Source organism: Pogona vitticeps, chromosome 6, assembly GCF_051106095.1.
Source record: "Pogona vitticeps strain Pit_001003342236 chromosome 6, PviZW2.1, whole genome shotgun sequence".
Lineage (NCBI taxonomy): Eukaryota > Metazoa > Chordata > Lepidosauria > Squamata > Agamidae > Pogona > Pogona vitticeps.
The window spans coordinates 100,796,099-100,823,385 of NC_135788.1; the positions used below are offsets into that span (position 1 = coordinate 100,796,099).

A 27,287-nucleotide genomic window follows, 5' to 3' on the forward strand; every position below is an offset into this window, starting at 1 on the left:
GCATATACTCACTTAAAAGCCCCATAATCTCATTTCTGAAGTTCCTTGCTAGACACATCATCTCAATGGCTGTTGGCCACTTCCTTGAAAACAGATATTTCACCATTGCTTAATTTCTTATCTAATACAGTACAATAAAAACAAAGAATCAAAGACTATAATAATTTGAAACTACTGATTGTTTAATCAGGTGCAAATACTTTTTTGCATTTTTATGTATTTTAAACAATTCTCTATGCTTGTTCCTGGTTAGTTTCAACCGATTCATGAACTGCAATAAATTGTGGACTAACTGAATAACGTGTCCCATTCATTTCAAAGGGTTTATTGTAAGCATGACTAACGCAGTGTCAACTCAACTTTTTTTCTGACTTCAAAATGATAATACAGTTAATGTCAGGCAATCTTTCCCAAGCATAACGTTGTGCAGTGGGGGGGGGGGCACAACTGAAAAGACACACACCCCCAGCGTCATTTTAGATGGAGAAGGCCTCCATTGGAGGCCTTCTGCTACCTCTACTTATAATCAGACAGTAATCATAGTTCTTGGATCATGAAACTTTTTATGGTGTTGGCTTGTTTGTTTATTCAGGCTTCTTTCATGAGGCAAACACTTTGCTGTTTTATATTGACCAGAAAAGAGGGTCAATTACACACAATATACACTATGTGCATCCTGTGAGTCAGGCTCTGAATTTTTCACCTAGCATAAATATTTGTTCACTGGATGCAGCTGACTTGAAATGTTGTGAGCTGTTTCCTCTTTGTTCTGGGAATTGCTCCGTATAGAGACATGCAAACGTGCAACATGACAAAAGGGAACAAGGAGCATGACACTAAGAACTCAGTGATATGGCCTCAAATGATACTTAAGGAGATAGCAGCAGCTGGATGATTAAAGCCCTGGACATTTTGCTTACCTGGGGCAGAGCAGCTATTCAGGTCAACAAGCATAGTATACAGGGCTGACTCAGTTATTTTGGCATCTAAGGCAGGGCTGACGCTGGCCTCTCTCTCTCTCTCTCTCTTTTTTCAGTGACAGCATGATACAGAAATGCTGGAAAAGGAGGTAGATACTGTTCCTGTATGGTCCTCCCCCTTTTTTCCCCAGTGAGTCTTAGCTGTACTTCTGATGTGCATATTATCTGTGTATACATGTGTGTTCCTGTGTGTATGCATGTATGTAGTTCAGAAATATTGAGAAGACAGGATGGGCAGCTGCATCTCAATCAGCCCAGCAAACAACAAAGGGGAAGTGCCTCTGCCTGTTGTACTCCTTTCTGGATGAGTGATGGATGCAGAAATAGTGTTGCAAGTGGTGATCACCCTTTCAGCCACCCCTGCTCACCCAAAGGAGACATAAAGGGCATGTTGGAGGAACCACTGCTTGCTCTAGGAAGCTGGAGACAACAGATGTAAGCAGGTCTTGTTCAGCAATGAGACTGAAGTGCTAATCTGGGCCTCCAGAATTTTTAAATGTATAAAAGAAGGGAAGAAAAATTAAGGATAGCCAAGAGTAAAACTAAACTGAGGCTATCATAATTTGGACGTACCATGAGAAAACAAGACTCACTGGAAAATACAATATGCTAGGAAAAAGTTGAAGGCATTAGGAAAAGAGGAAAACCTAGCATATGATGGATTGACTCAATAAAGAAGCCATTACTTTAAATTTGCAACACCTGAACAGTGGTGTTAACAATAAGACCTTTTGGATGTCATAGTGGCACAAGCCAGGAGTGACTTGATGGCAAATAACAACACCAGCAATAGCATAAGCAGAGATACTAGTCTGTCACCCCAATCCACCATTGTCTGGTTGGCTATTGGTGAAGTTTTAAGAAGTGTGTGCATGTCTGTCTGTGTGTGAGTGAGTCATAGAGAGAGAGAGAGATGGTCCTGTGAAGAAGGTTCTTAAATAGAAGTTCACAAGGGGAACCCACCAGGAATGTTTTGCCAGTGTCCCCCCCCTTAGTTTTCCCAATGGTAGGAAAAATTAACTTCATGCTGCAATTCCATTTAGTCAAATGTTTCATCTGAAACTGAAGCTGAACTGGGACATAAATTAAAGAGCCCAAGGGGGTTGGCGTTGCAGAGAACAAGCCCAAGAAAAACTTTTTTTTTTATCTCAGAAGAAAGTTAAATTCCAATTAAAAACTTTAAAAAATGTTCCTATGTTTTAAATAATTTCCCATGCTTAGATTCTTAGATGATCCTTTTCTCTCTTTTTTAAAGAAGAGAAAGAAAAAGAAATATTAATGCTCTTAAACTTTTTTTAAAGAAAATAATGTCCAGGTAGCAAGCTTATGCAAGACCTATATGGATTTCCACTCCCCTTCAAATTCATGAACTGCATTGCTGAAATACCTCACTTGAAGAGTCCCCAGTTCCGAGAAGTTTCTCTGAACTGAGTTGTCCCCCCCTTGACACGTTCCTTTAGTTTCCTCATCCGTTTCCGCTCCTTTGTCCATCTAAATGTGCGGCTTTTAAAGTTCAAGGGACAGATTCAGAATCAACATAAATATAGACAAGGTCCCAGGGTCTGGAAATAGCGGCCACAATACCACGGGTGACAAAACATGCAGGTGGTTTCTAAAAAGAGGATGCAACAAGGGCACACAGCTTCCTCTGCGGTTGCCAGAATGCAGTGTGTGTCACTGCAGCACGTGAGATTGGGTCTAAGATGGCTGGGCACAGGCAAAGAGGACGTCTGAGGGGAAGGTCAGGCCCAGCCCAAGATATTTTGCTGCCTGAAGGAAAGAACAAAGCACTGCTCCCTTCCCTTCTCTGTATATGGGGACAAAGGATTTCTGAGGAAAAGGTCAGATCCCAAGCCACCTATTTTGCTCTCTGAGGCAAAGGACAAGGTCTACTCTCAATAGACATTTGCTGATGAATTATTCAAGTCGAGGACAAGTTTTTTTTTGCCACCTGAGGCAAAGTACAGGGTTGTGCCTGCCACCCTTTGTGTACGAAGGAAAAGCATAGCTCAGCCCAAGAATTTTGTCATCTGAGGCAAAGGACAAGGTGCCCCTCCTCATTCTATGTACAGAGAGAGCAACAGCCTCTGAGGAACCCAAGACACTTTATTGCCTGAGGCAAAGGACAAGATGGTGCTCCCCATGGACCCAATCTCTGTAAGCTGGGAAGAAAAGCCTTCCAGTAAAGGTTGCAAATGTTTTGCTGCCTGAGGCAAAAGACAAGGTGCCTGCCCCATATATGCGGGAGCAGAGAGCCTTTGAGGAAGGTTAGCCCAGGCCTGAGGTATTTTGCTTGTCAGGACCAAAGGACAAGATGGTGCCTTCTTTTTCCAGTTATAAAGGAAAGGAGGGCCTTGGAGAAGAAGAACACAGCACAAGACAAGCATAGGCAAAGGACAAGATATTGCCCTCATTCCATATATAGGCACTGATCCCTATGCCAGCTGAAACTCCTTTCAAAGCTGGTTATGGAGTTGCAACTGCCATAATACCTGAGAGCAATACTGTACTGCAGTATGTAGAGAATTCCTTTTTTCAAAGATGATCATTGTGGTTGCACCTATAGAGTCAGGCATTCTTTTGATAAAATGCGATTAATTAGTTTCTTCTAACACCTAGCAAGTTTGATGCCTGTTTATACCGTCATTCCACAGCACTCCCAATGAGTATTAGTCTATCTGTTTTTTGTCTTTTTCTGTGTTTGTCTTTTTAATGCTCTCTCATCCTTCTTCTCTGCTTGTGGGAGGGGAGGCATTTTGGTAGAGCTGGGATAATCATAGTCAAAGGTACTTCCATGTTGTTATGTACTATGAGATTGTTATGCTTTGTTCTGTCATTTATTCCCAAAATATCTATATGATATAGATCTTTCATTTTTATTCCTGTGTTTACTAAATTTATATTCTACCTTTCCTTTAAATAACAAAAGGTATACAGGTGGTCCTCCTTTTAATTCTCATCGAATCATTTTAATCACTATTTATGCCTCTCCTGTATTTTCCTTTTCATACTGTTTCCTCTTTTCATGCTATGGAAAATCCAGGTTTTTCCAAAACAAAACAGTAATCATAAGGTATGTTTTATAGTTGTAGGTGGATTTAGTGCCCATGTGCCATGTTCTATCAGGTGGCCAGTTTTTATACATGTGGCGATGTACTAGATGGATGAGAGTTATATTTAATTGCTACTACCAATCAGTATTGCTTATTTTAAAATAAATATTATTATAAAATTCATTTTCCTCCTTGTATAGTGCAGCACACTCTACATACCATTTATCCTTAATTATAAAATAGAGCTTTAATTAAATAGCATTGAAGCATACATTTTAAAACTGCAGGTCACTGTGGAAGAATAACTATTATCACTCACACGCTGGTTTGAAATGGCATCCAGTTCATTTTGTGTACTCTACAAACTACATGCAAATCAAGCCCATTGGTTTCCAAATATATCTCCCAAGGGCTGGAAAAGTCCAGCTCCCATGTGAAACCTAGAAAGTTGGACAAAACTGAGATAAAGAGACTATCACCCTGATCAATTTAAAGAAGAGAGCTATGTTATTCTTCCTCTGTCACCTTAAGCTCCTGCCAGTTGTGTATCAGAGCAGCAGAACAGATGAATCACCTCTCCATCATCCCACTCATGTATTTTTGGGATGATGTCCTCCTGCTTATTATAAAGTTTTTAGGGTTGTTCTCCCCCGCACTTGAAGATCACATTTTTAGAATATATATTTATGGCCCAAGAAAGCTATTGCCTAAACCTGGTTTGGGATCTCACTCATGGACTACAAAGCTGTGTTTCTATTTTTGTTCCACCTGTGGTTTGGTTTCTAAGAATGGACGACTGAAGAGACAATGACCAAAGTGGACATTTGTCTGTCGGGCATAAGAAGGTGTCGTCACGACTCACAAAAGTGCCAGGAGTCCATTAGCTCACCCACCCCATCTATTTAGATAAAGATAAAGTTCCCTCATTTTCTGTCTCCTTTCCCACCTCCTCTGTAAACTACAGTACATGCAGACTTCCCTTGGGTCTTTTGACGGCTTGTCCATCCTTGGTTTCAGAAAAGGGGTATTCCATTCACGGATCTGAAGGTCTTGCTTAGACATTCCTCGAGACCAAACCTTCCCTGCTTGGTCTTTCACCCATACCTGCCCCCCCACTTACTCAGAGCAGCAGCTGTTTCCTCCCTGCTACCCACTTCTGGCCCCCCATTGTTCTATCGTCACAAACACACAAACGTCATATTTTTTCCGGATCCTTCCAGCTGCTGAGGAAAATCATAAACATCCAAGGACAAAATGGAAAACACCTCCCCCCCCCCATCATGACACTGGAAAGGAGATGTTGGTCCACACAGGAAGACTTGAGAAGTGGTTTCCAGATCTAACCGGCTCTATCCATGGCTGTTTCATGAGCTTCCCAAGGCAATATGTGACATCAAACTAGTTTTGCAACTGCAGCTGAGGGGATGTGGTTGCTTAGTCATGACACTGAGATACCTATACAGACTTGCCTTCGGAGATATGTATGCATCACATTGCATACTACAGTATATACTGTATTTTTTTCATCTACACTTCAAACAATTTAAGCATGCATCTAAAGTAACTTGTGAAGTGTCCTTTCCAAAGTCCAGAAGTTACAAGGATCTGCCTAGGACTCTGATTCACTGTAAGAGCAGTGTAAGCTGTTGAACCTTAGAAGTAACTAGCTCCATAACAACTAGTTTCTTGTAATTAATTCATTTTTCTAACAAGAAAGGTAAGACCAAATTATACAACAGTTGTTACTTAACTAGGGTAACTTCTACTCCTTTTACAATATATTACAATTATATTCAGTTAGTTTTATATTTTCAAGGTGTTCTGCTTCACTAAATGGTAGAGGGGGAATAGAACATGATTCATGCACTGCCTCATGCTATACTTCTTGCTTTTCTATGGCACTGAGGTGACAACAAGACAGACTGGAAGAAACAGTTTTGTATCACTGGACAGCAGCTTGTTGCATTCAGATTTTAAAATAATCATTACAATATCTATTATAGTTACTTTGAGAAATAGGAAAGTAACTTGTTACTTTAAAATACAAATATGACAATACCTAACTACTTTTGGTGGGCTTGAAACTATATCTGTAAACTAACTATGTTTAAAAAATAGTTTTGCAGGCTCTGATGCCTCACTCAAGGCTTGTGAGCCCTCAATCAATACAGTGGTCTCGGGTGTAGCGGGGGGAATGTTCATTTTGGAATACTTAAATTGGGCCCAAGAAGGGTAGAACTTTCTCCCTGTCCAGAAAAGGCCTTAGTCAGGATCCAGTGCATCATATATGTCTGCATTACATATATGTAACTCCTAGAGAGCTGTGTGAGGGTCTGAAAGTCAATTAACTTTGGAACTGACATGCATTATATTAGTTGGGAGAGAGAATATTTTTTGGACAGTGGTGTACTTAAGTACAGTGGGGTCTCGACTTACGAACGGCTCGACATACGAACGTTTCGACTTACAAACTGCTCTCATAGGAATATATGGACTCGACTTACAAACTTAGATTCGAGTTACGAACTCTTTTTTTCCTTTTTTTAAAGCTAAGTCATCTTAGGTTAAAAGGAAAAAAAGAAAAAATATCCCCCTCTAGTGGCAGAAGGCAGAATAGCAGCTTCCCATTAGTTTCTATGGACGAAAAGAGCAGATACGGATTAAATGGTTTTCAATGCATTCCTATGGGAAATGCAGATTCGACCTACAAACTTTTCGACTTACAAACTGCCTTCCAATACGGATTAAGTTTGTAAGTCGAGACCCCACTGTATTCTGGACTTAATGCTGTCATGGATGGTGAGGCTCTTTAAACAGATACACCAGCAATCATTACGTCAGACCGCACAGGGAAGCCATTGAAATCTACAAGCACCAGCAGAACTTCAACAAAAAAGAGGAAAGTTTGAAACTCAACAAAACTTGGCTCCCAGCTCTCAAAAATACAGTGTGCAAAAGGTCAACGAACTCTACCCTGCCACAAGGACCGGGGATCACTACACACAAAAGACCAGCTAATGACACTCATCAAGCACAGTGACAGATAATCTCTCCTCCTTATCACAACAATACACCCACAACAAAACATACTAATCACCCATCTCCTGAAAAGGACAAATGCCTATCTCACAGCCATAAATACTCCACTCCCAAGCAAATTACACCACAGCACAGAGTGCTGTCCTCTGAAGATGCCGGCCACAGAGACTGGTGAAACGTTAAGAAGAACAACCTTCAGAACACGGCCAAAGAGCCCAAAAAACCCACAACAACCATTAGATCGCGAATACAGATACTGCTTTGCTTCCTTCAAATAGTTCAAGGGGGGGCTGTTCCTTTACATGGTAATGTGAAATATTTCACTTACTTTTAAATATGTCCTACAGCCCAAATGCATTTCGGGACTGTTCTGCTCTTTGTTTTCAGTGAGGCCTCTAGATATCTGTCCAAAGGTTCTACCATGGGTATGCCAATTTTTAATTTTTTTCTGAGGATACTTGCCTGGAATCTCAAACAGCATACTCACTAAATCCCCACAAATACCAATTAGGGACAGCATTTGTCCAGTGGAGAGAATGGTTCCCAGAAGCCTGCGGTTGGAATCTACAGGGTCTGTTATTCTGAAATAGTCCTTTTCTGCTTTTATACTGTCATAGACTAAAGAGAAAACCTAAATTATGCCCTAACAAGTCATCAGCTTTTAGTATGTTTCTTTCCTTCTCACAGTCTCATTCCTGGATACTGTACTGTATTCCAAAGCTGCTAATGGCTTCACTTCTCATGTGTGGATGATACCTTGACACTTGCCAGCTTCGGCTCCTGAAGATCCATAGAGGAGCAGATGGTCATCTCTCTCAGCAGCCTGGATTTGAGGCAGAGGAAAGACCTACCAGATGGGTACATTTGGAGGAAGCCAGAAACCAATATGCGTTAAGCTTACATAGCAAACATTCTCTTGGATGTGGTGACTGGCGCTCCTGCAGTTCTCAGTTTATCAGGATGAAATCAGGAATTCTTTAAAATTCTATGAAAAGCTGTTTGTTTTGGGTTTCCTTGCTGCGCACGGACTCTAAGGATGCCCATTTCTAGCTGTTGAGCAGGAGTGACCCAAGCTCTCACACTGCCAGTATTGCCTCTTACTAACATTATGATGCTGGTGCAATATTCTTTAACCCCTCAAAAGGAAAAAAGATGAAAAGTAAGGATGTGGTGTCTGCTCCTTGCCCTACTAAGGATGCTAAGACTAGAGTGAAGCAGCAGCACCTCCTTCATTTGCTCCCCAAAATAAAGGATCCACCACCACCATGGTGAATATGACATGGGGGAGCAGTTCTACCAGACCTTCTTTTCCTTCTGCAGCCCCATTCATTAACTTAATCTCTAACTGCATGTGTCCTAACTCAAGAGCAGGGCTGGTTCTGCTATTAGTTTGTGTGAGGCAATCACCTCAGATGGTAGGCTTGTGCGGGTGGCAAATTCACCACTCTCTTGCCAGCCCTCGCAAGTTCCCAGCCACGCTAGAGAGCTGCTATTGGTACACACACACACACACACAGCATTCTTGAACAAGCCGTTCTATTAATTCTTAGCTTAGAAGTTCTGAGCAAAAGAAAGACTTTTATAGGATACAAACTGGGGCATCAGGGAACTCATCCTTTCCTGGTGCTCCAGGTGAGGAGACAAACTTCAAGGCAGATGGCACTGGAAGAAAGATAATTTAAATGTTGTCCATTAAGTGCCTTTAAAGCATAGACATCCATTGCCACTCATTCTCAACTTATGCCAGGGTTCCCTGGTTTATTGTGAAAATATATGCAAGCATTTCGTACACTCAAACGCCAGGGGCAAAGGGGAGACTGGAGAAAGACTCGACACAAATATATGCCCCTGGACCCATTGTGCCACTTGGATTGAGGTAGAGAGTGGAATGCCATCATTGCAACTTACGTTGTCGAAGTCCTAGCAGTAATGATGCACAAGCCCCAGCAGAAGCAAAAGCAGAAGCAGCAGCTTTAGCTCCAGAAAAACTCTACCTGCGGAGGGTGATTTTTCTTTCTCCAATATCTTTGCATTCTAGGAATATAGCACAGGAATCTATATCCAAAAGAATAAATGTCAACTAGGCTTCATTTCTGATATATTTTGTATTAGAATTAAATGACCAGCTCAATCCCCTCTCTACTTACGTGAATTATGTCTTAAAGTAGGTTGTGGTGATTCTATACCTCTTGCTACCCCTCAGGTGTGAGTCAGCCCTTGTCCGTGAGCAGCTGGCCAAAGAGTCTGCCATGTCTGCACGTTCCCCACAGCTAAGAATAGGCTGATGACTACAAGGGGGTGGGGAGATTGAACCAACATATCCTGGTTTCCAAAGATTATTATGTCCTTTCTTTGAGAATTTCAGGAATCTGACTCTGCAAATAAAGGGGTGAGAGAAGGAGACTCATCCTGGCTTAATGCTGGCCTTCTAACTTCATCTTTTGCAAACATCAGATTCTTGGTTTCTTCCAGCCTGGGGCCAGAAACTGTCCAGTATTTTTGCACCCACTTACTAATGGCCGCATCATGCAACCAGAGTGGCATATGGCAAAGTTGATATGGCAAAGGATTCTGGGATATGATTTTCAGTCTGCACACTGCTGCTTCGCTGGGGCCCATTAAAAGTACTAATGCTACTTCGGTCACTTGTGCCATTACGCGATTCCAAATCTCAAACGTAGTATTGGCAGATGGACTGAACCCCCCCCCCCACACACACAATCCTCAGAGCAAATTGTATTGTTTGGAAGAAGAATGAAGAGGAGAATAGGGAATCCCCCCCAAAAAAAAAATAACATGGGAGAGGTGAAATCATTGGACAGAGTGCCAGGGTAATGGACAGACCCTTCTTGCTTTAGTAAACAGGGGAAGCTGCTTGCTTAGAGGAAATGGAGTGGCTCTCTACCTGAGCCACAAAGCTCCCATGTTGATCCTCTCATATTACTATCCTGCAAGCTAAATTATATAATACAGTAAGGTGGTCTGGAGGATTAACAAGGATACATATAATTGTAGATGCTCATAGGAAGAGTGTGGAAGTGTTGCTCACCTAAGATGTATTTTCGAAGCAAAAACCCAGAGACACAAACAAACACAGAGAGAAACTAATCAGCTTTCCCTTGTCCGTTTTATTGCAACTGGGATTAAGGGTGGGGGGCTGAACAAGGTGTTTTTTTTTTCCTTCTCAGATGGGATCTTTAGTTCTTCCCTGTGGCAAGACCATCTTTCAGAGATTCTGGCATGGGTGTGTGTGAGAGATCTCAGAGTTCATAGACAGCTCTCAAGACAGAGATCATGTATGAAAGTGGAAATATCAAGAGGGCTGGAGTTTATATCTGTATGTTTACTTTGTTTTGGGGTCAATATCTGTCTGGGAAGTCGGGGGGGGAGTCAGGTGTCTACATGCAAAGAGAGGAGTAATGGGACCCCTGTAGTGCCAGACAGGATGCTCAGGTTCCTGGTGAGTCAGTCTGACTGCAGTACGTGCATGACAAAAAGCATGAGTCGGGGGGAGGGATAGGATTCTGCCCCTGCTTATCCTTCCAAGCAAGGAGGAAGGACCCACCTCCATCCTGTCTGGTTCTGAAGACTTCCCAGCCAGCTTCAGTGGCTCCACCTCCTGCCTAATAGCATATAAGCTGCACTTCCAGATCAGCTTGACACAGACACACAGTTGTTGCTAGACCAAGCCATTTACCTACCAAGGAGGAAACGTCATTAGACTGGACTGGACTGGATCAGACTTCTAGAAAACTCAGGTGGGTGTCTCAATTTCCAGCTCACTTCTTAATTCATAAATGTGACGAGACTGGATTGGATTCCCAGGAGCTTTTGGTTCTTTGGGACCTACGGTTATAAGACCCTTGCCTGATGCCTAGTGGTCTTCCACAAAAGGCTTTTTGCCACTTTGACTTTAAAAAGTGATGTTGCCTATTCAAAGTCCACATAATGGGTTGGGCTAGGAGAAAATTAGTATGGTCTGGTGGCTAGAGGTTTGGACTATGAGTCAGGAGACCTGGATTCAAATCCTCACTCAAACATGAAACTTATTGACCTTGGGTTAGTCACAGTCTCTCAACCTGGCCTACTTCTCAGAGCTGTTATGGTGATGAAATGTGCAGGAAAGAACAATGTACGTTGCCTTGAGCATTGAAAAAAAATAATGCAAATAATGTAATGAATAAAATAAATTAAGTGCCTATATAAATAGATATGACAAATGGCTATCTTCAAATATGGGGTGGGGGGGAAAGTACATTTGAGCATGAAATGGCTATTTCCAATAAGATAGCAGCAAAGGCTCAAATAGACTCACTGCTGTGTGATGGATTATTGTTGCTTTCTAGAGCTTTAGTCATCTTAGAAAAAAGAGAGATGTCAGCATGCTGTGATTTAAGCCTGCATTGAAATCACACCCCTTTTCAAAATGTGCCTGTTAAGGAGGAATAGTTGGCAGGCAATAGAAAAAGGCAATCTGCCCATGTTCAGAAGCACTTCTGTTATTAATTCATAAGCTATATGGGTGAACATTAATACTAGGTTAAGCCAAGATGAGCTGTATTTGAGGTTATCCTTTGTCTCCCTTTTCCCAGGTCATAAGCATGGATTCAAGAAGTATTTTTGTAATGGCCTGTTTGCTGATGACATCAACATGTCAGCCCTGGAGGACACCTGGACTAGACAGGTGAGATGCAGATTTAGGGAAGATTATGATTTAAGAAGAGGACTGGGAGGTGGGGGGAGATGGATCTTCTTCCCTTTAATTTCACAAGTTTTAACCACCACCCTGGATATTTTCTGTCTGTCATAGGCGGCAGCCCCCTCCTGTTTCCTCCTTCCTGAAACAGCTCCTGAAGATCCATGGCGGAGCAGACGGTCATGTCCCTCAGCAGCCTGGGCTGGAGGCAGGAGAAAAGCCCACCAAATGGGTACAGGTGGAGGAAGCAAAAAACCAACTGAGCTTATTTAAGAGGTAAGCAACGTTGTTAGGAAGAAGATCAAGGCAGTTACAAGTGGCAGTGATGGAATGAGAACTTCTCTTGGAAGTATTGCTTGACTTCACTCTGGCTAGATCAGCTTTGCTGCATTAAGGAACCGGATCTCCTTTTTCTTCCAGGAGATCCAGGAATCCTGCCTTCTGCGGCTCCTTTCTTTAACCAACCTCACATGCCTCTAGGGCAGGGTGAGCAAGTGAATTTGTGCCCCTCAGATGCTGAACTGCAACACCCATCACCTCTGACAATTGGCACTGAGGCCTAGGACTGATGGAAGTTGCAGTCCAAAATGCCCAACCTTACTTTAGAATTCTTGCACCCCATTTTAAGGCAAAGTGTGGCTCAGAAGCCTCATGTCCCCCCCCCCCGAGGTCATTCCCTCCCCCCATACCGACAGAAGTTAAGTGCTGCACTTGACTAGTTCGATGCAAATTCAAGCCCTTTTGTTTCAGGGAAAACATGCAAAATACTTTCTTCTCTACCCCACATTTTCAGAGTTTTTAATAGATTTCTAGTAAACATGAGTTTTGCAGGTTAAGATTTTCCTCCCTGATTTAATGAGGAAGTAACTGGTTAGGTCTCTAATATGTGCCAATGCATTTCTGCTGAGGGCTTTCTGCTCTCCACACATTTGGGGGCATGAACTGGCTCTATTTGCAATGGCAACTGCCTGCACTAGACCATTTCGAACTAGAAAGGGCGAACTGTTACTGGGTGGTTGCTTACTTTTCTGTAGCCCTAGTTATCTCTGTGTTTGTGGGAATCACATCTCAGCCGCCTGCCTTTATGCATTAACAGGGGAAAGCAACTGGGCTTAGCTCCTCATTGAGAAATTAGTTTCTCACTGTTCTTGTTCATTTACCAGACACTGGAAAAGTTACTCTTTCAGAATAGAACTCCCACAATCCCCCCCAGCCAGTAAGACTTCTGCTTACAGGATTATGGGAGCTATAATTCAGAAAGTAACATGTTTTAAGTTCTGAAACTCACCTGAAAACTACGTAGCTTTCAGAGTGGAGAATACCCACGTGTGTTGCTTCTGAGGAAGTGAGAGAGGGAATGGGTTCAGAAATTTTGAAGTGAAGTCCCCTTTCTTTCTTGGTGCACAAGCCTTCTGTAGGCAAAACAGTTTATCTGGGCTGTGCTAAAACAAGTTTCTGGACTTGGGACAATCTTGGTCCAAACTTTAGCTCTGAGCAAAGTTCTTTGCCAAGCTCCATTTCCTCAGAAAGATATTCAGATAATTGTTCCTCCTCCTTTAGACCCTGTAATCCTTCCTAAGGCATTTTTTGCATCTAACTTTTTCTTTCTTACTCACAGCTCCGTTCCCCTGCACCGTGTTCCAAGGCAGCTCATGGCTTCACCTCCCATGCGTGGATGCCACCTCGGCACTTGCCAGATCCAGAACCTTGCCAATCTGCTATACCGCTACGGGAGCAATGCCCAGAAAGAGGAATCCCACAAGAACAACAAGAGCACAACTGATCCCATGGGCTACGGGCGCAGGAAACGCCGGGCAGCTGGGCATGGCGTGCCCACTCCTACTTAAGAGATCCTGTGCTGGCAAAAGGAGTACGATCACCGACAGAACTGGGTTCTGGGGATCTGCAAGAACTCAGAGAATGGGCTGGATACACCCCAGCAACTGGAAGGCTCTGATACAGAAACAGCAGTGGGCTGGGACTTTGTTGGCAGATACAGTCACTGTGTAAGACTTGCGATGGCAGAAGGGTTCTCCCTCCCCACTTCCGGAGTTTAGCGTTCCTAGCTTTGCAGGGATGTAGGCTTCAGAGTGGTACCGATCATTAGGGTGCGAATCACTCTCTGCTCTGTACTGACCTCTTTTGTCCATGCAGTGAAGTGACATGTGCAAGAGTGTACCTAGCACTGGACCACCACCGGCATGATGCCACAGTTCAAAACACTGTAATAATCCAAGGCAGCTAATAGAAAGGGCGTTGAAAAAAACCCCAGAACAGCTCTGCAATGCACCTCTGCAGAAAGAGAAGCTGACTTTATCTCACTTATAGCAACACAGGCAGGGTGGTGAGTGGGGTGGAATCAAAGGAGTCCCACAGCATTTTTGCCTTGTAGGATCTTTTACTTAATTTGTACACATGGAACTGTTTTGAGGAAAACATTGTTAGTAAAGATATATATTTTTCCAACATGGAATCTACAATGGTGTATTTGTTGCTTTGCTTCAATTGTGGTGTGTGTGTGTGTGTGTGTGTGTGTATGTGTGTGTGTGTGTATGTGTGTGTGTGTGTGTGTATTGCCATAAGGCTAAGGGAAACCATTTGCTGTCATGATGAAGCCAATAATTGGGAGAACTCCCAGATTTGCAGGAGATAGAATTACAGGATTCTTATTGGGTAGATGAGTTGCTACAAACTGATGACATTTCTCCTCAAGCCTTGGGTGTTCCTTTAAAAACAAATCAGAGTGGAATGAGTTAATGAGTGCTCTGGTTTGACTGCTGGAAACTCAGGATGCTTAGAGCACACACATCGCTAATTCTGGTCATTGTATTGCACCTAAAGAACTGACTAGTCCTGTGGAAATATATCATTAAAATCTCTGTATGTCATTTTGTTGACTGATAAAATTATATATGCAACTTATTTTTGCACTCATAAATAACCATTAAAATACTTTATTGTAAGTTACATTTTAATCTTCTTGCTCCGAGGTGTTTGGGGTGGCATATGGGATTTATCCTTCTTTTTATTCTCCTCACAATCCTGTGAGGTAAATGTAATGGCGATGACTGGCTTAAAGCTCTGAATGAGCTACATGGCTAAATGGACACTCAGTTCTCTCTCTCTTTAGCCACAAAATAAAATGGGTTAGAGAAAATTAGGGTGCCCATACTCTCAGAAAGAAGAGAGAAGCCCTGGTTAGACAAATTAAATTGTGAGCTACAATTCTGGTTTTCTGAGTTGGGAGGCAACTGTGTTAGTTATTTACCCTGCAGTTCATACCAGATAAGGCAAAACAACAACAACAAAAAAAAAAAACCAGTGACTACACAACATAAAGTTCAGGAAAGCTCATTATGGAGTTGTCTCTTTTTAGTGGGGAATTGTCTTGTTTTGTTCAGCTGGCAGGAGTAGTTTAAATTTGCACCAGTTGGGCTGACATTGGATTTGCCCACTCTCTGCTCTGTGTAATCACCCGACCCAATGCAAAGGGGGCACTTGTGGAGGTATTACTTCCTCTCAACTGCCTGTCGCCTGTTATTTCCAACTAGAACACTGAAGTGCTGTGCCCCTTCCTTAAAATAAAATTAAAAAGAGGCAAAGGTATATTGACACTAACACATGCATCAAAACGTTTGCACTGTGGCAAATCAAAAGAGGTTTATGAAGCTCCAGATTCCATATTATGAGACAAGCCAGAGAAGCCGCTTTGACAAAGGCCCAGTGGGTCTGAGAGCTCACACAGGCAACTGTTGTCCCAGCCAAGAGTGGCTCTTTGGAGAAGCTATTGTCCCAATTTGCTATTAGAAGATCTTCTGGGTCAGAAAGTATTACTCTTAAGTCCCATTTCAATTCCTCTGCACATTTAATTTTAAAAATGAACTACTAATACAATTCCAGTGGTATATCCTCCAATATTTGAGATTAAAGTAGGGAGACATGTTTAACACGTACCATTTGTACAGCAGACTGTCCTCCAATTATTTTTAAAAACTAAGATATGTGGCAAGCCGTTGACATTCCAGATGTTTTGGCCTACAAATGTCAACAGCTCTACAGAGCAAGATTAATGCTAAAAGACTGTGAGGACTAGAGAGTCAAAGATTCCCCGTTTCTTGGTTAAAGGGATATTTAAAAACCACAATCATCCTATAATATCAATAGTCAGAATGGGTCTTGAACAGTCGCTAGGACAAAGTGGTACACATGTATATATCCGTGGTTTGAATGTAAGCAAAGTAGACAAGCATTCTGACTCAGTCTGACCCATTCTATAATATGGTCTGCTTTACGAGGTTTTTGTAAGGATTATTACATCTGAAACACTCTGAACATTTGAAAGCACCATTGGACTGGGCCTTCCATAAGGGAAACAGAGGAAGCTGCCTCAGGTGGTGGACTCTAGTGATGAAGGAAAAATAAAAGGCATCCTGAGCCTCCTCACTTCTTCTGTCTTGGAAAGACAGGATTGTATTTGCCACAAAACCCTGTTGTCTGCCCCAAAACTAATACAGTATACTCAGGTGCAGTTGAAAATGTTATCCCATTACTAGTTTTGAGGTAAGATTTAGTAGCCAGTCTAATGGGCTTCTGTATCTGGAATGGAGAGCCCATACGTGCCTCAGTTAGTGACATATCCTGGACTAAACCTAGTCATTGTCGTCATCATCATCATCATCAAAAGTATAAATCTTCAGCTGCAGCATGTGAAATGATAGGCTGTTTGTAATATGCATGGTTGGATGTGTCATTGTGACAGGGTACATTCATATTTCACTCATTGGTTTAATTTGCCTGAAAAATAGGACATGAGTTACCTTGTCTATACCAAAATATTTTTCTACTTTAAACAAAACAGCAAATGGAGTCTCCAACTGTCCAAAATCAAGGTACATAGTAGCATCTATAGCCCCCAATATAATCAAAGTTATTCTGACACTTGAGGCAGATAATCCTTTAAGGTGCCATCCCTTAATAATAATAATAATAATAATAATAATAATAATAATAATAATAATAATAATAATAATAATAATAATAATAATAATAATAATAATAATAATAATAATAATAATAATATAATTTATTGTCATTGTAAGTATATACACAGTATACCATACAACAACAAAAAATCCCTTCCAGTAAAGATTTAAAAACAAAATAACCAATAACTATTTTCAACCCATTCACGACACCCAAAACCTGCTGATTAACAGTAATACCTCACTCTCTACAATACTAGTGCTAGCCACACAAATGACAATTATTTTCAATTTATTTATTTCATTTTTATATCCTTACTTTCTTCCAGGACTATAATTCAAGATAGCACGCACATTATTGCATTAAAAACAATTTGAAAACACATTAAAATGCAGCATCTATTTTTTTTTTAACCAAACTCCTTTCCTTTCTCAACAGTGAGCTGAGCGATTGCTGAAAGGTTGCTTGACCAGAAAGATCTCAGCTTCTTGAGTGAAAGACAATAGCAAGCAGAGTAATCTGGCCTCCTTTAGCAGGGAGTTCCATGTGACAACCCCAGACCTACTGGAGTATGTCACCCTATAACTAAGCTGCCACCAACCATTCCCTATAAGGAGTCACACAGACCAGGAATGGATTTTTAACCAACAAAAGAACAAGGTTTATTTAAATAACAAACAGGGTAAATAAAAAGATCAAGTAAAATAAGATACTGTAACGTGGCAAAGTCTCAATCATACATACAACAGTTTGGTTCACACAGAACACTTTAAAGTAAAGCACAGACCCTGAACCTATCAGTTCTGGCTACCTATAAAGAAACCTGAACCTATCAGGTAGGTACTAACTGACACACAGTTGTACTCAGTCTGACACACAGACTCCCACTCCAGCTTCTTCTCCTAACTTCTCCACACAAGCTCCACATATATATACAGTACAGCTCCTCCCCCTGATGTCCCGCCTTCCACTCCCCATAGGATGGAACTTTCCCTCCAAACCCATGACAGACAGGTACCACCAGTGCTGTATGTAACATTCCACAGCCTGGCAGTAGCCATTAACAATGCCCCCTTTTCTCATACCATTGTACATACCTGCATCTGAAAGTAACGGGACTGGGAGCATCTTGTATTAATACAATTTATTTTAAAAGCACCACCTGCAAGCAAAATAATCATTAACATGCAAAGCAGTGCTTTGTGGCAAATAGAATCGCACACCTATGTGTAAGTTCTATATTTATTCATTGTTTTCATGTACAAAGGCAGAGTCACTATATTGTAGCAGCACATGAATATACCATTATGCATCTTTCTTCAACACCAGCACCAGCAGCCTGGAAAAATGCCTTGGAACACTCTTGCTTTAATGAGGGCTAGAATATTGGGAATGTTCCTGATAAAAGATGGGCACCCATCCGAGCATGAGGGAGAGGGGGCGGGGAGCCTGGGATTCAAGAAGACTCCGAGTTCCTGAGAACCATCGTAGCCAGCGGTTAAATCAAGAAATGCTGAACGTCAACCCAGAGTTGAGAAGGTCAGGGGATCTTTAGCCGACCTCGGACGACCATCTTTTAAGAGTCTCAGTGTTTGCTCCGGGCGGGCTCTAGAGACGGCAAACGGTATTGTAGTCAGAAAGGCAATAAAGCGGCGCGGGGCATGTTGGGAAAATCATTGGTTCGCCGGAGCCGGCATGGCGAGCGGGGCGATGATGGGAGATGCTCAAAGGCCAGCGAGGGAGCAGCCAGCCGGAGGAGAGGAAAGGGTTCAGCTGAATAGGGGGTAGACGAGAAGGCGGTTGCCCAGGAAAGTGGAGGGGAGGGGGCGGAATTAAGGGAGGAACAGGAGAAGACAGAAATCGCCCAGCTAAGAGGGAGAGACAAAAAGAGAGGATGGGAAGAGGAGGAGGAGAAAGAGGGGGGAAGGATGCTGTTGCTGACCCGGCAAGAACGAGCTGGTAAAGGGGGTGGTGGTGGAAGGGCATAGGTTTGGAGCATGACCCCGCCCCAGAAGTGGGTCAGGATGCTCTTGACTGGGGCTTCCCCCCAGGGCAGCAAGGTGAGTACTTTCTAGGACTCCTGGTTTCCCTGGGAAGGAGAGGAGGTTGGGGCAGTGGGTGGGTGCAAGAGAGGCTGATGCTAAAGGCTTGGGGTGTATGTGTGTGTGCGCGCGCGCTTTAAACTGGGAAAGTGGGTGATGGGCTGAGAGCCAGGGCTGCTGTGATGGGTCACTGGGGTAGCAGGTTGGAGTAGAAATTATGCTTGCCTTGTGTGTGTGTGTTGGGGGGTGGGTTTCATGGGTTTAAAAAAGGGAGGAATTCAGGGCTGCTTAAAAGGGGAGCCTAATCCAAGCACTAGGCCTCTTCCTTGCTGATCCCGGGGGGGGGGCAGTGGATCCCAGTTTCTGGTGGGCTTAAAACAGGAAGTTCCTGTCTGACCTCTTTTTGTCCTGTGTGTTTTGCTTCCTCAGAATTGGCAGCCTGACCCATCCCGGGGATTTCAATGAGGTTTGCTGGTGAAAGAGGTATGTTGTCTCCTTAGAAAGGCTTGAGGGTCTTGTGGTGGGGATGCGAAGTACTGTATGGGCACAACAGCTGGCCATAGTGGCTCCCTAAGGGCACACTGGATGGTATTTATAGGCAGGCCAGTGCAGCCACTGCTCAGGCAAAGCAGAAGATGATCAATGTTTTGTTAGCACAAGGGAAATGATGGGGAGGGAGCATCAGATGAGAGGGATGAGTAGGGACTGTGTTCAATAGACTTTGATTTTTCAGAATTTTGCCTTTTCTGGTTTTGCTTGGCTGTGTTCTTTCTCACTAGTGGGGAAAGCGAAGATTTAAGTGCTTGGCCCCTGAAGCTTTGAAGGGAAACAGGACTTTTCTCTTACACTACTTTTCCATTCTTCCTTCACCCTCAAACTGGTCCCAAAAGGAGTTATATATCTGCACTTACCTTCTAGATTCCAAAAGAATGTAGAAATCTGTGGCGTGTATATTTGCTTATGTTGTAGTCTGGTTGCACATGATTTAATCACCTGCAAGCTTGGTTCTGGTCAGTGTCTGAATAAGACACATCTGGGAATTCTAGAGTTCTATGATTAAAGAAAGATGGAATATAGGTCAAATAAGTAAATGAGGGGTGTGAGCTGCTTCCTTCTTGAGAAATATGGAGACCAGGATAGGGAAATGGAGGAGCACTTTGGGCGGGAGAGATAATGGAGGTAATTATTGTAGTGGTCCTCCACTGGATTTTCAGATTTATGCTCCTGTTCCTCTGTTATTAACATTTTGATGTGGTTAATTACCAACAAAAATATAAACAGGAATCTGGGAAAGGATTTTTAAAATATCCTTCTATTCTGAGTTCAATTATGCAGTCCAGAGCATGTAGACATTTTCTGAACTAAAACTCTTATAATCATCCAGGCAGTAATCATGATGCTTAGGAAGTCTGGGAGTCACAGTCCAAAAAAGGAAAATTTCACAACTCTGATGCAAGTTTGCATGTAAGGCCATAAAAATTACTAGATGACAAAAATGTCTACTAGTATACCTGTTCATAGATACTGAGGTTAATGATTTATGGCACAATAAGTGACTTTAAAGACTGGAGGCATATAACCTTTTCTGTTTCATAAATGTTTCTCTCTATGATGGTTTGAGACAATAGAACAGCCAAACTGGATGTTACACATTTTGCATGTGAGGGTCTCCCATCTTTTCTGAAAATGAAAACCAGTCCTAGGAGACTACAACTTTTGATTTGCATTTATTCCTATGAATAAATATGTAGGAGTAAGTCCCACTGAACTTAATGAGCATTCTGTTTTTAAAATTACCATGAGATACGTGATTCTTATGTAACTTTGTGAGTCCTTCCTCTCAACAGGCAGTTGGGTATTTCTAAGCCAGTACGAAATAAATCTGCCTTAACTGAACGAGATAGTACCATAAGATGTGGTGGCATGCTGGCCTTGAGACCTCTTGAAATATAGTGCCATGCCCTAATGTTAGAAGTAAAATTTCTGCTTGAGATGTCCTATATTCACTGCATGTCAAAGATGAGCAATATCTGTTCTGTGGACCACATGAAGCCTGGGGCTGAAATGTACTTTTCAGCACTAGTGTCCCCGCCCAGCAGCTATACAATCCCAATTTTGGCTCAGATAAGTCCTGGAGCACCCTCTAGGGGACATAGGGATAATTTACTATGTTTTGAGGGGGAACAACAGCTGGAGCACCCCAGGATTTTAAAAAATGTATATATATTGGCCACTAGAAAGCATAAGGATGCTTTTTAAGTAAACACTTGCCTCCATTTTTCTAAAAAATGAGGGTATGACATAGTGGTTTAGGTATCTGAAAATGGAGCCAAAGGCTGGAAGTTCAGTTCCCTACTATGTCCCCTTGACAAGGGATTGACTTCATGATCCAGTAGGTCCTTTGCGTCTCTGCAGTTCTAAGATGATAATGATGATGATCACAGGAGCAGCTCTCCAAGCAGTAGGGATTTGTTGCCCACTGTTGCTGTATATGCTTAATGCTGTGCTCCTTAATCATCTGTTTGCCGCCTAGAGTGGTTGAAATGACTAGATAGGCGGGGTATAAATAAAATAAAATAAAATAAAATAAATAAATAAATAAATAAATAAATAAATAAATAAATAAATAAATGATAAAACATTGAAAAATTAAAAGTACAGTACTATACATGCTAGCAGGATGTTGATTAAATTGGATAGGCTTAGGTAGGAAGAGTTGATTGCAGGATGGTATGGAATGTCCAAACAGTTGTGCAATTAGAAACATATTCTCACAGTCTAAATTGTGTGCTACATACTTACATTTACTGTATTTTTCACTCTATAAGATGCACTCCCCCCCCCCAAAAAAGTGGTGGGAAGTCTCTGTGTCTTATGGAGTGAATACTGTAAAACAGCGCTCCCCAGGGCCCAGCGGGGGGATGGTGGGGGGAGCCTCCAAAGTGACTTCCAGGACCCTTTGGAGGCTCCCCCACCCACCTACTCCCGCGGGGCCAGCAGGGGCGAAACCGTGACCTTCCAGGACCCTTCTGAGGCTTGGAAAGCCTCAGAAGAGTCCTGGAAGCTGGCGGTTTCACCCCTGCTGACCCCGTGGTGGGGCAGGGGGAGCCTTGGAATGGTCCAAGCATGCTTTCCAGGACCCTTCGGAGGCTCCCGCCACCCACCCACCCCACTGGCCCCGCACGGGGGGGTGGGGGAGCCTCGGAAGGGTCCTGGAAGGTACTCTCAGACCCTTCTGAGGCTCCTCCCACCCCTACCCCCGCAGGCCCAGTAGGCCGAAATTGCCAGAATTTTTTTCCTGTTTTCCTCCCCTAAAAATGAAGTGTGTCTTATGGAAAGGTGTGTCTTATGGAGCGAAAAATACAGTATATCTCACATGTCTTCTAACAATCTCAAGACCAAGTACATGCTTCTCTCCCATTTATCCTTCACAATGATGTAGGTCACACTAAAAGAGCGTAACTGACCCAAAGTCAGCCAGTGATATTTTGCAGCTTATTGGGGACATGAACCTGGGTCTCCTAATTGCTAATCTATTCTCAGCCCTGCACATGCTCTCATTCTCTTTAACAAATGTAGGCCAGTCTGGAGAACCTTTCGCCCTCTGGATGTTTTTGCTTATAACGTCCATCAATGTCCTCCAGGACAGCTGAGGGTAAAAGATTATAAGTGTTCTAGCTCAAAGCATTTGGAGGTCCAAAGTTTCCTTACCCTTCCTTGACGTAGGTCACCGGTAAGCCTAAAGATAAATCTGAAAGCCATGCATATTCTGGATTTGTTACATAGCATGAAAAGAAATATTTATTTTTGTGAGGCAAGAAGTTATCATTAGAGGTAATTACTTGAAAGGATAAGTATATCTTTGAGTTGGCGGTGGTTAAGAAACAGACAGAACAACTTCCTGTTGTCAAATAGAAGTGGAATTATTTTGTTTATTTTGGCCCAAAGACCTCTGTCTTCCATATCCTGGAGGTTTCCTCACTTTTCTTCCCTCACCCTCTTTTCTTTGCACATGTAGGGGTGTGCATTGAGTGAGTATACTTATCCAAAACATCAGACCTGCTGAAGGAAACAAGTCTGACTCGTTTTGAGGTGGGAGGGAATTGAGGAAAAAGTCTGGGAACATATTCACCTGAGGAGGCTGTGGGGAACCAGTGGGAGTTTTTGCCTGTGCTGAGGAGATACAACCCTGGTGAGCAGTAAGTTCTTGGACCAAATGATTTAGAGGGGATGGGGTGGAGATGAGGATTACTGTGGTGGTGAGGATGATGGAGTGGTCTGAAAGCCTTCCAAATTAGTTATCGACCCAAAATAATGTTCCTGTATTCAGGACACAGTTCTTTCAACCTAACATCCTGCAGAATTATTATAATACAGCCCTGGTTCTCCACAGCCAGCATGACATTTGAACCAGATTGGGGAAGGCTAATTAAAGGATTGGGAATCAAAGCAAGTAAGGTTGCCATTCTTTGGGGTTTTATGGAAGTGACAAAGGCTGGAGGAATCTAGTGAGGACCTGGAATGGGTGTTGAAGAATTTGGACTGGAATTTGGAGAAATTGGGCAAATGAGGAGACACTGTTCTGGGATGGATTCTGTAAAAAGAGGTTTCTGCAAGGGACAGAGATCTCCTGAATTATGTGAAATTTTTGCTGAGCTGCAATTAGACCTCGGAAATGATCATGCTGGCTGGTGGATTCTGGGAATTGTAGTTCAAAAAGGTAACTTTTCCAAGTTGGTTGCAAAGCATCACACACATGAAAATAGGTTTAGAGGGAGTAGGGCTTTTGGTGGGATACAACTGGATAGTGGTGGCTTTTTGGCAGAACATTTGGCTTCTCTGGATACAATGTGGTTCTAGCAAGACACTTATTCCCAGGATTGTCAAGTCCTGTGTCTGATGCCTTTTGTCTCCAGTTCTTCTCTTCCATGTTCCTGCCTTGTTTCCCTTCCTGTCTTCGGTATGTTTTCTCCTGGAAAAGCATGCTTGAGGCCATTCATTATTAATTCACTCATTTTGTATTATAGATTATGAGTGAGAGGCAGATGTTTCAAAGGTAGTGTTCTCCCTGATTTCAGAATGAAATGAATGGACAGGCTTTCAATCCAGTTCTGGTTTACTTCATTCTGGAGTGTTTGTTTTCACTGGGTGGGACCCCAAAAGACCTAACGCTAGATGGGAACAATGGACAGGACTGCCATTCTAGGAAGAGGACATGAATTTAAGGAGTATTTTGCTACTGATTTAAAGATAAGCCCTAACACTTAAGCATAATTCATTTCTGCATATAATGATGTTTCTGGTCATCTTAGTGCTTTTCCTTTGTAGGAGGTGATCTTTGGGGGAGATCAATGTTGTAGATGCAATAAGATGGAAGTGTGCTATTGGTCTATAGGATCTTGGTGCTGATGAGATGCTTATTTCTACTGTCAGCAAACCGTTCTGCAAGGTCATGCTGTTTGAATGCTGTGCCCTCTTTCAAAGGATCCAATATCTCTGTTCTTGTTTGAAATTCCCAGGATAAAATACCTGAGGAATACCACTACAGTCTTCTTTCTATCCTAGAATTGAACCGAACATGACCAGAATAATACTTTTTTACAAAATAATGTTTAGCCCTCTACTGTATAGTTGCTGAATGTTTTTAAAAGATTATAAAAATAATAATCTCCACTGACTGAAACTATAGTTATGTGTTTCTGGTGACTAAGGCAATTAATTAACGATTGCCTAGTTCCACATCTCTTTCTGAAATGTATATTTTCTTTCTGCTCTGCATTTCATTGTTGTGTAAAACACTCACCAGAGTAGACTGGATTGGCAGATCTGGCACATTTTGCTGCCATTGTGAATTTGGTTCTGTTTGTAAAATTTGCGCTGATGCACAAGTAACGTGTAGAATAAGCTGTTTCTCGGTTGCTGGCAATTGGTGGTTATGTTGACATGATGGTTTACAGATGAGGCATCTTTTAAATATGATTCAGTGGGCTAACAGGTTGGATGTGATGAGTCTGGGCGGTAGGGTTCCTGAAGTCCTTCAAAGGGAGGTGGTGATTGTTTGAGAAATTTATTCTAATTCTCTTAACCAGTTCAAGTGTACAAATATTAATTAACTACTGTACTATTGTTACTGCAGATACAAAAAAAGAGAGTTAAAACATGGAGCAAGAGTGTTTTGCCATGTAACAACACATAAATAACGTATGTTTGGCCTAGGTGTAGAAGGGAGATGATCAATTTTGGGGGGCATCCTCTAAGCTTATGATGGGTATATTTCACAACTGTAGGGGCAAACATCTGGGTAGCACATATGTTTGGTGTAGACTTGGAGGGGATTTGGCAATGGTGACTTTTTATGTACATTGACTTTAAGCCCACACATCATGTTTCAGTATACAGTTCTGTGTGGTGCCCAGGGTTTGTGATTCTGCACAATATCACAGATGTTCTTCATAGATTTGGGTGGATAGGAAGGGAGGTATAGTTGATAAAGCAAGTTTTCTTGGTGGGAATGTTACTTTATAGGGCAGTGAAGCATGATTCTTCAGCAACCTTTAACTGCAGGGCATGGACAGAAATGAAATAAGTATCTAGAGGTAAATCTAGAGCAACTCTAAATCACAAAATTGGATTATCACTTAATAGTAATCATGCTATAAGTCAGAATTAACTTGATGACACATGCTGACTAGATTGTCATTGGAAGCAACGAAAAAGACTCTTTTCCTGCAAATTAGATTGCGGTAAAAGTAAATCTAGGGGAAAGAATAGAAGTGAATGTTCACGTGGAAGGACCTGTAGCCTTGGTGTTTGTACTGATCACAAATCTCTATGCTGAATGCATTCACAGAGGCCTCCTGCTCCTGGAGTCTTTATGTAGGTGTATGGGCCTGGGCCAATGTTTTGCGCATTGTTCCTGGAAGTTGTAATTAAAAGCAAAGTTGATTTGCAAGCCTGAAACCAGTGTCCTCTCTGCTGAAATGTATTCATTTATTTATCACATTGTGAAAATACTGCTTTTCCATTGCAGAAGCAGAGTTCAAGGCAGCTAACAGACTCCCTAAAAAGAAATTAAGCAATAATACTGTTAAAAAAATTACAATAATATATCAAAGAGACAATAAATTCTTTTTACTGTGTCAACAAGATGCCTCGATCCCTGGAGGTTGCCGGTTATTTTTGTCACAGTTCTTGTTAGGGTTAAATATGACATTCCAGTTTTGCTCCACTGATGTGATAAATGGGTATTCTTACCACAATCTGCCAGGTTACCAATATTTCCCTCATGATGTTCTTTGCCGTGAAAACACTTTCTTTTCTCCCTTTCCAATTGGTAATAGGAGAAGGGTAGCAAGAGATTAAAAACTCTTTCTATTGCATGTTGACATTTTATTTATGATGTTTATCAATGCTTTCCCCCCCCCACCCCACCACTTCATCCCTGTTTGGGAAACACTGGAAAAGCCAGAGTGGATGTGTCACTCATCTCAGTGTCTCTGTGGGATGACAGCCTCCTTCTTTTATTCAACAGGTCTGGCTTGAGTAATTCTGCATGTCTGCTGGCATCAACCACAAACATCTGTATGCTTTTCTTATGGTAAATTGAAGGTTGCTGGAAAAGCCCTGTTAGAGTGCAGTAAAAAGCATCTGGCTGCTTTGGGGAAAACAGAAACAAATCTCTTTCTCTACTCATTGCAAAATGCTGAGCCAAATTAGAAACGGACAGTTGGGGACCAGTTTTGCTTTTGTGGCTTTTCTCCATTTGCAAAATTGCACTCCAGTCATTTTACTTAATAAGCCAGTGGGGTGAAACAACATGAAACCCATTTGAAAGCAGCAGCTCTGATTAAGCTCTTACCATCATGACCCAATTCCACTTGGGAGCTGGCCTGCAAATTGCCTGGGGCAGATCAGCACCAGCTGTCTGTGGACAGCACCACCTGCAAATTAAGCAACTGTTATATTCTGCAAGCCATATAAGTCTGATTGTGCTTTTGAAGCAAAGTGCTGTGTGGGGAGGCAGGGGGCCAGAGAGCCTGATGTCTAAGGGGAAGCATGAAAGTTTATATTTAGTTTATAGAAATTTTGCTTTCTCTCATAACAGTGTACCTTTCGTGGTTCTAACCTTGAATGATAGCTAGGGGGGAAAAGTGTGATAATAAACTGCACAGTTCAAATTGGTTATACTTTTTCATTTCATATGTGCACTCAGGTCCTCAAAGTCTGATAATTCACAGCTTGAGGAATAGTCTTCTAGTAATCCATGTGCTGGATTTGGTGCTGCTGAAGATGCTGTTCTTTGGCATGTGTATGCTTACGTACCATGAAACTTTTATTGCCAAATGTCGGTAGCTTTATTACAGAACCAGAGTATTCATAAAATGACTCATTTGCTCAGTGGTGTACACACTTTAGGCCCATGGAATGCAAACAGTTAGCTAGAATGGCTCCGAAAATTAAAAAAAATGTTATAGCATCTGTTTAAGCTAGGGAT

General features: G+C 42.2%; 2 protein-coding genes across 4 annotated transcripts in view; both read left to right on the forward strand.

Moving 5' to 3' along the window:
- Nucleotides 1-10,727: 10,727 nt before the first annotated feature.
- LOC144583671 (uncharacterized) lies at nt 10,728-14,241 on the forward strand. Its single transcript, XM_078377984.1, has 4 exons — nt 10,728-10,830; nt 11,665-11,756; nt 11,883-12,044; nt 13,387-14,241. Exons 2-4 carry the CDS (start codon nt 11,674-11,676, stop codon nt 13,613-13,615), a joined length of 474 nt encoding a protein of 157 aa, XP_078234110.1. The 5' UTR covers nt 10,728-10,830; nt 11,665-11,673; the 3' UTR covers nt 13,616-14,241.
- A 4,171-nt stretch (nt 14,242-18,412) lies between these two features.
- Nucleotides 18,413-27,287, forward strand: part of CPT1C (carnitine palmitoyltransferase 1C) — a 49,276-nt gene continuing 40,401 nt past the window's right edge. For 2 of the 3 annotated variants that reach the window (XM_073004410.2, XM_020794025.3), the window contains exons 1-2: nt 18,413-18,811; nt 19,223-19,276. The gene's annotated coding sequence lies outside the window, so the exon portion shown is untranslated. The remainder of the gene's footprint in view (nt 18,812-19,222; nt 19,277-27,287) is intronic. The other variant, XM_078377989.1, reaches the window with a different exon arrangement.

Bases quoted from the DNA above. Each gene is read 5' to 3' on its own strand.
- LOC144583671 (XM_078377984.1), top strand. From the start codon at position 11,674: ATGGATTCAAGAAGTATTTTTGTAATGGCCTGTTTGCTGATGACATCA. The intron at 11,757-11,882 runs GTGAGATGCAGA...TGTCTGTCATAG, and splicing joins AGGACACCTGGACTAGACAG to GCGGCAGCCCCCTCCTGTTT. The intron at 12,045-13,386 runs GTAAGCAACGTT...TCTTACTCACAG, and splicing joins CAACTGAGCTTATTTAAGAG to CTCCGTTCCCCTGCACCGTG.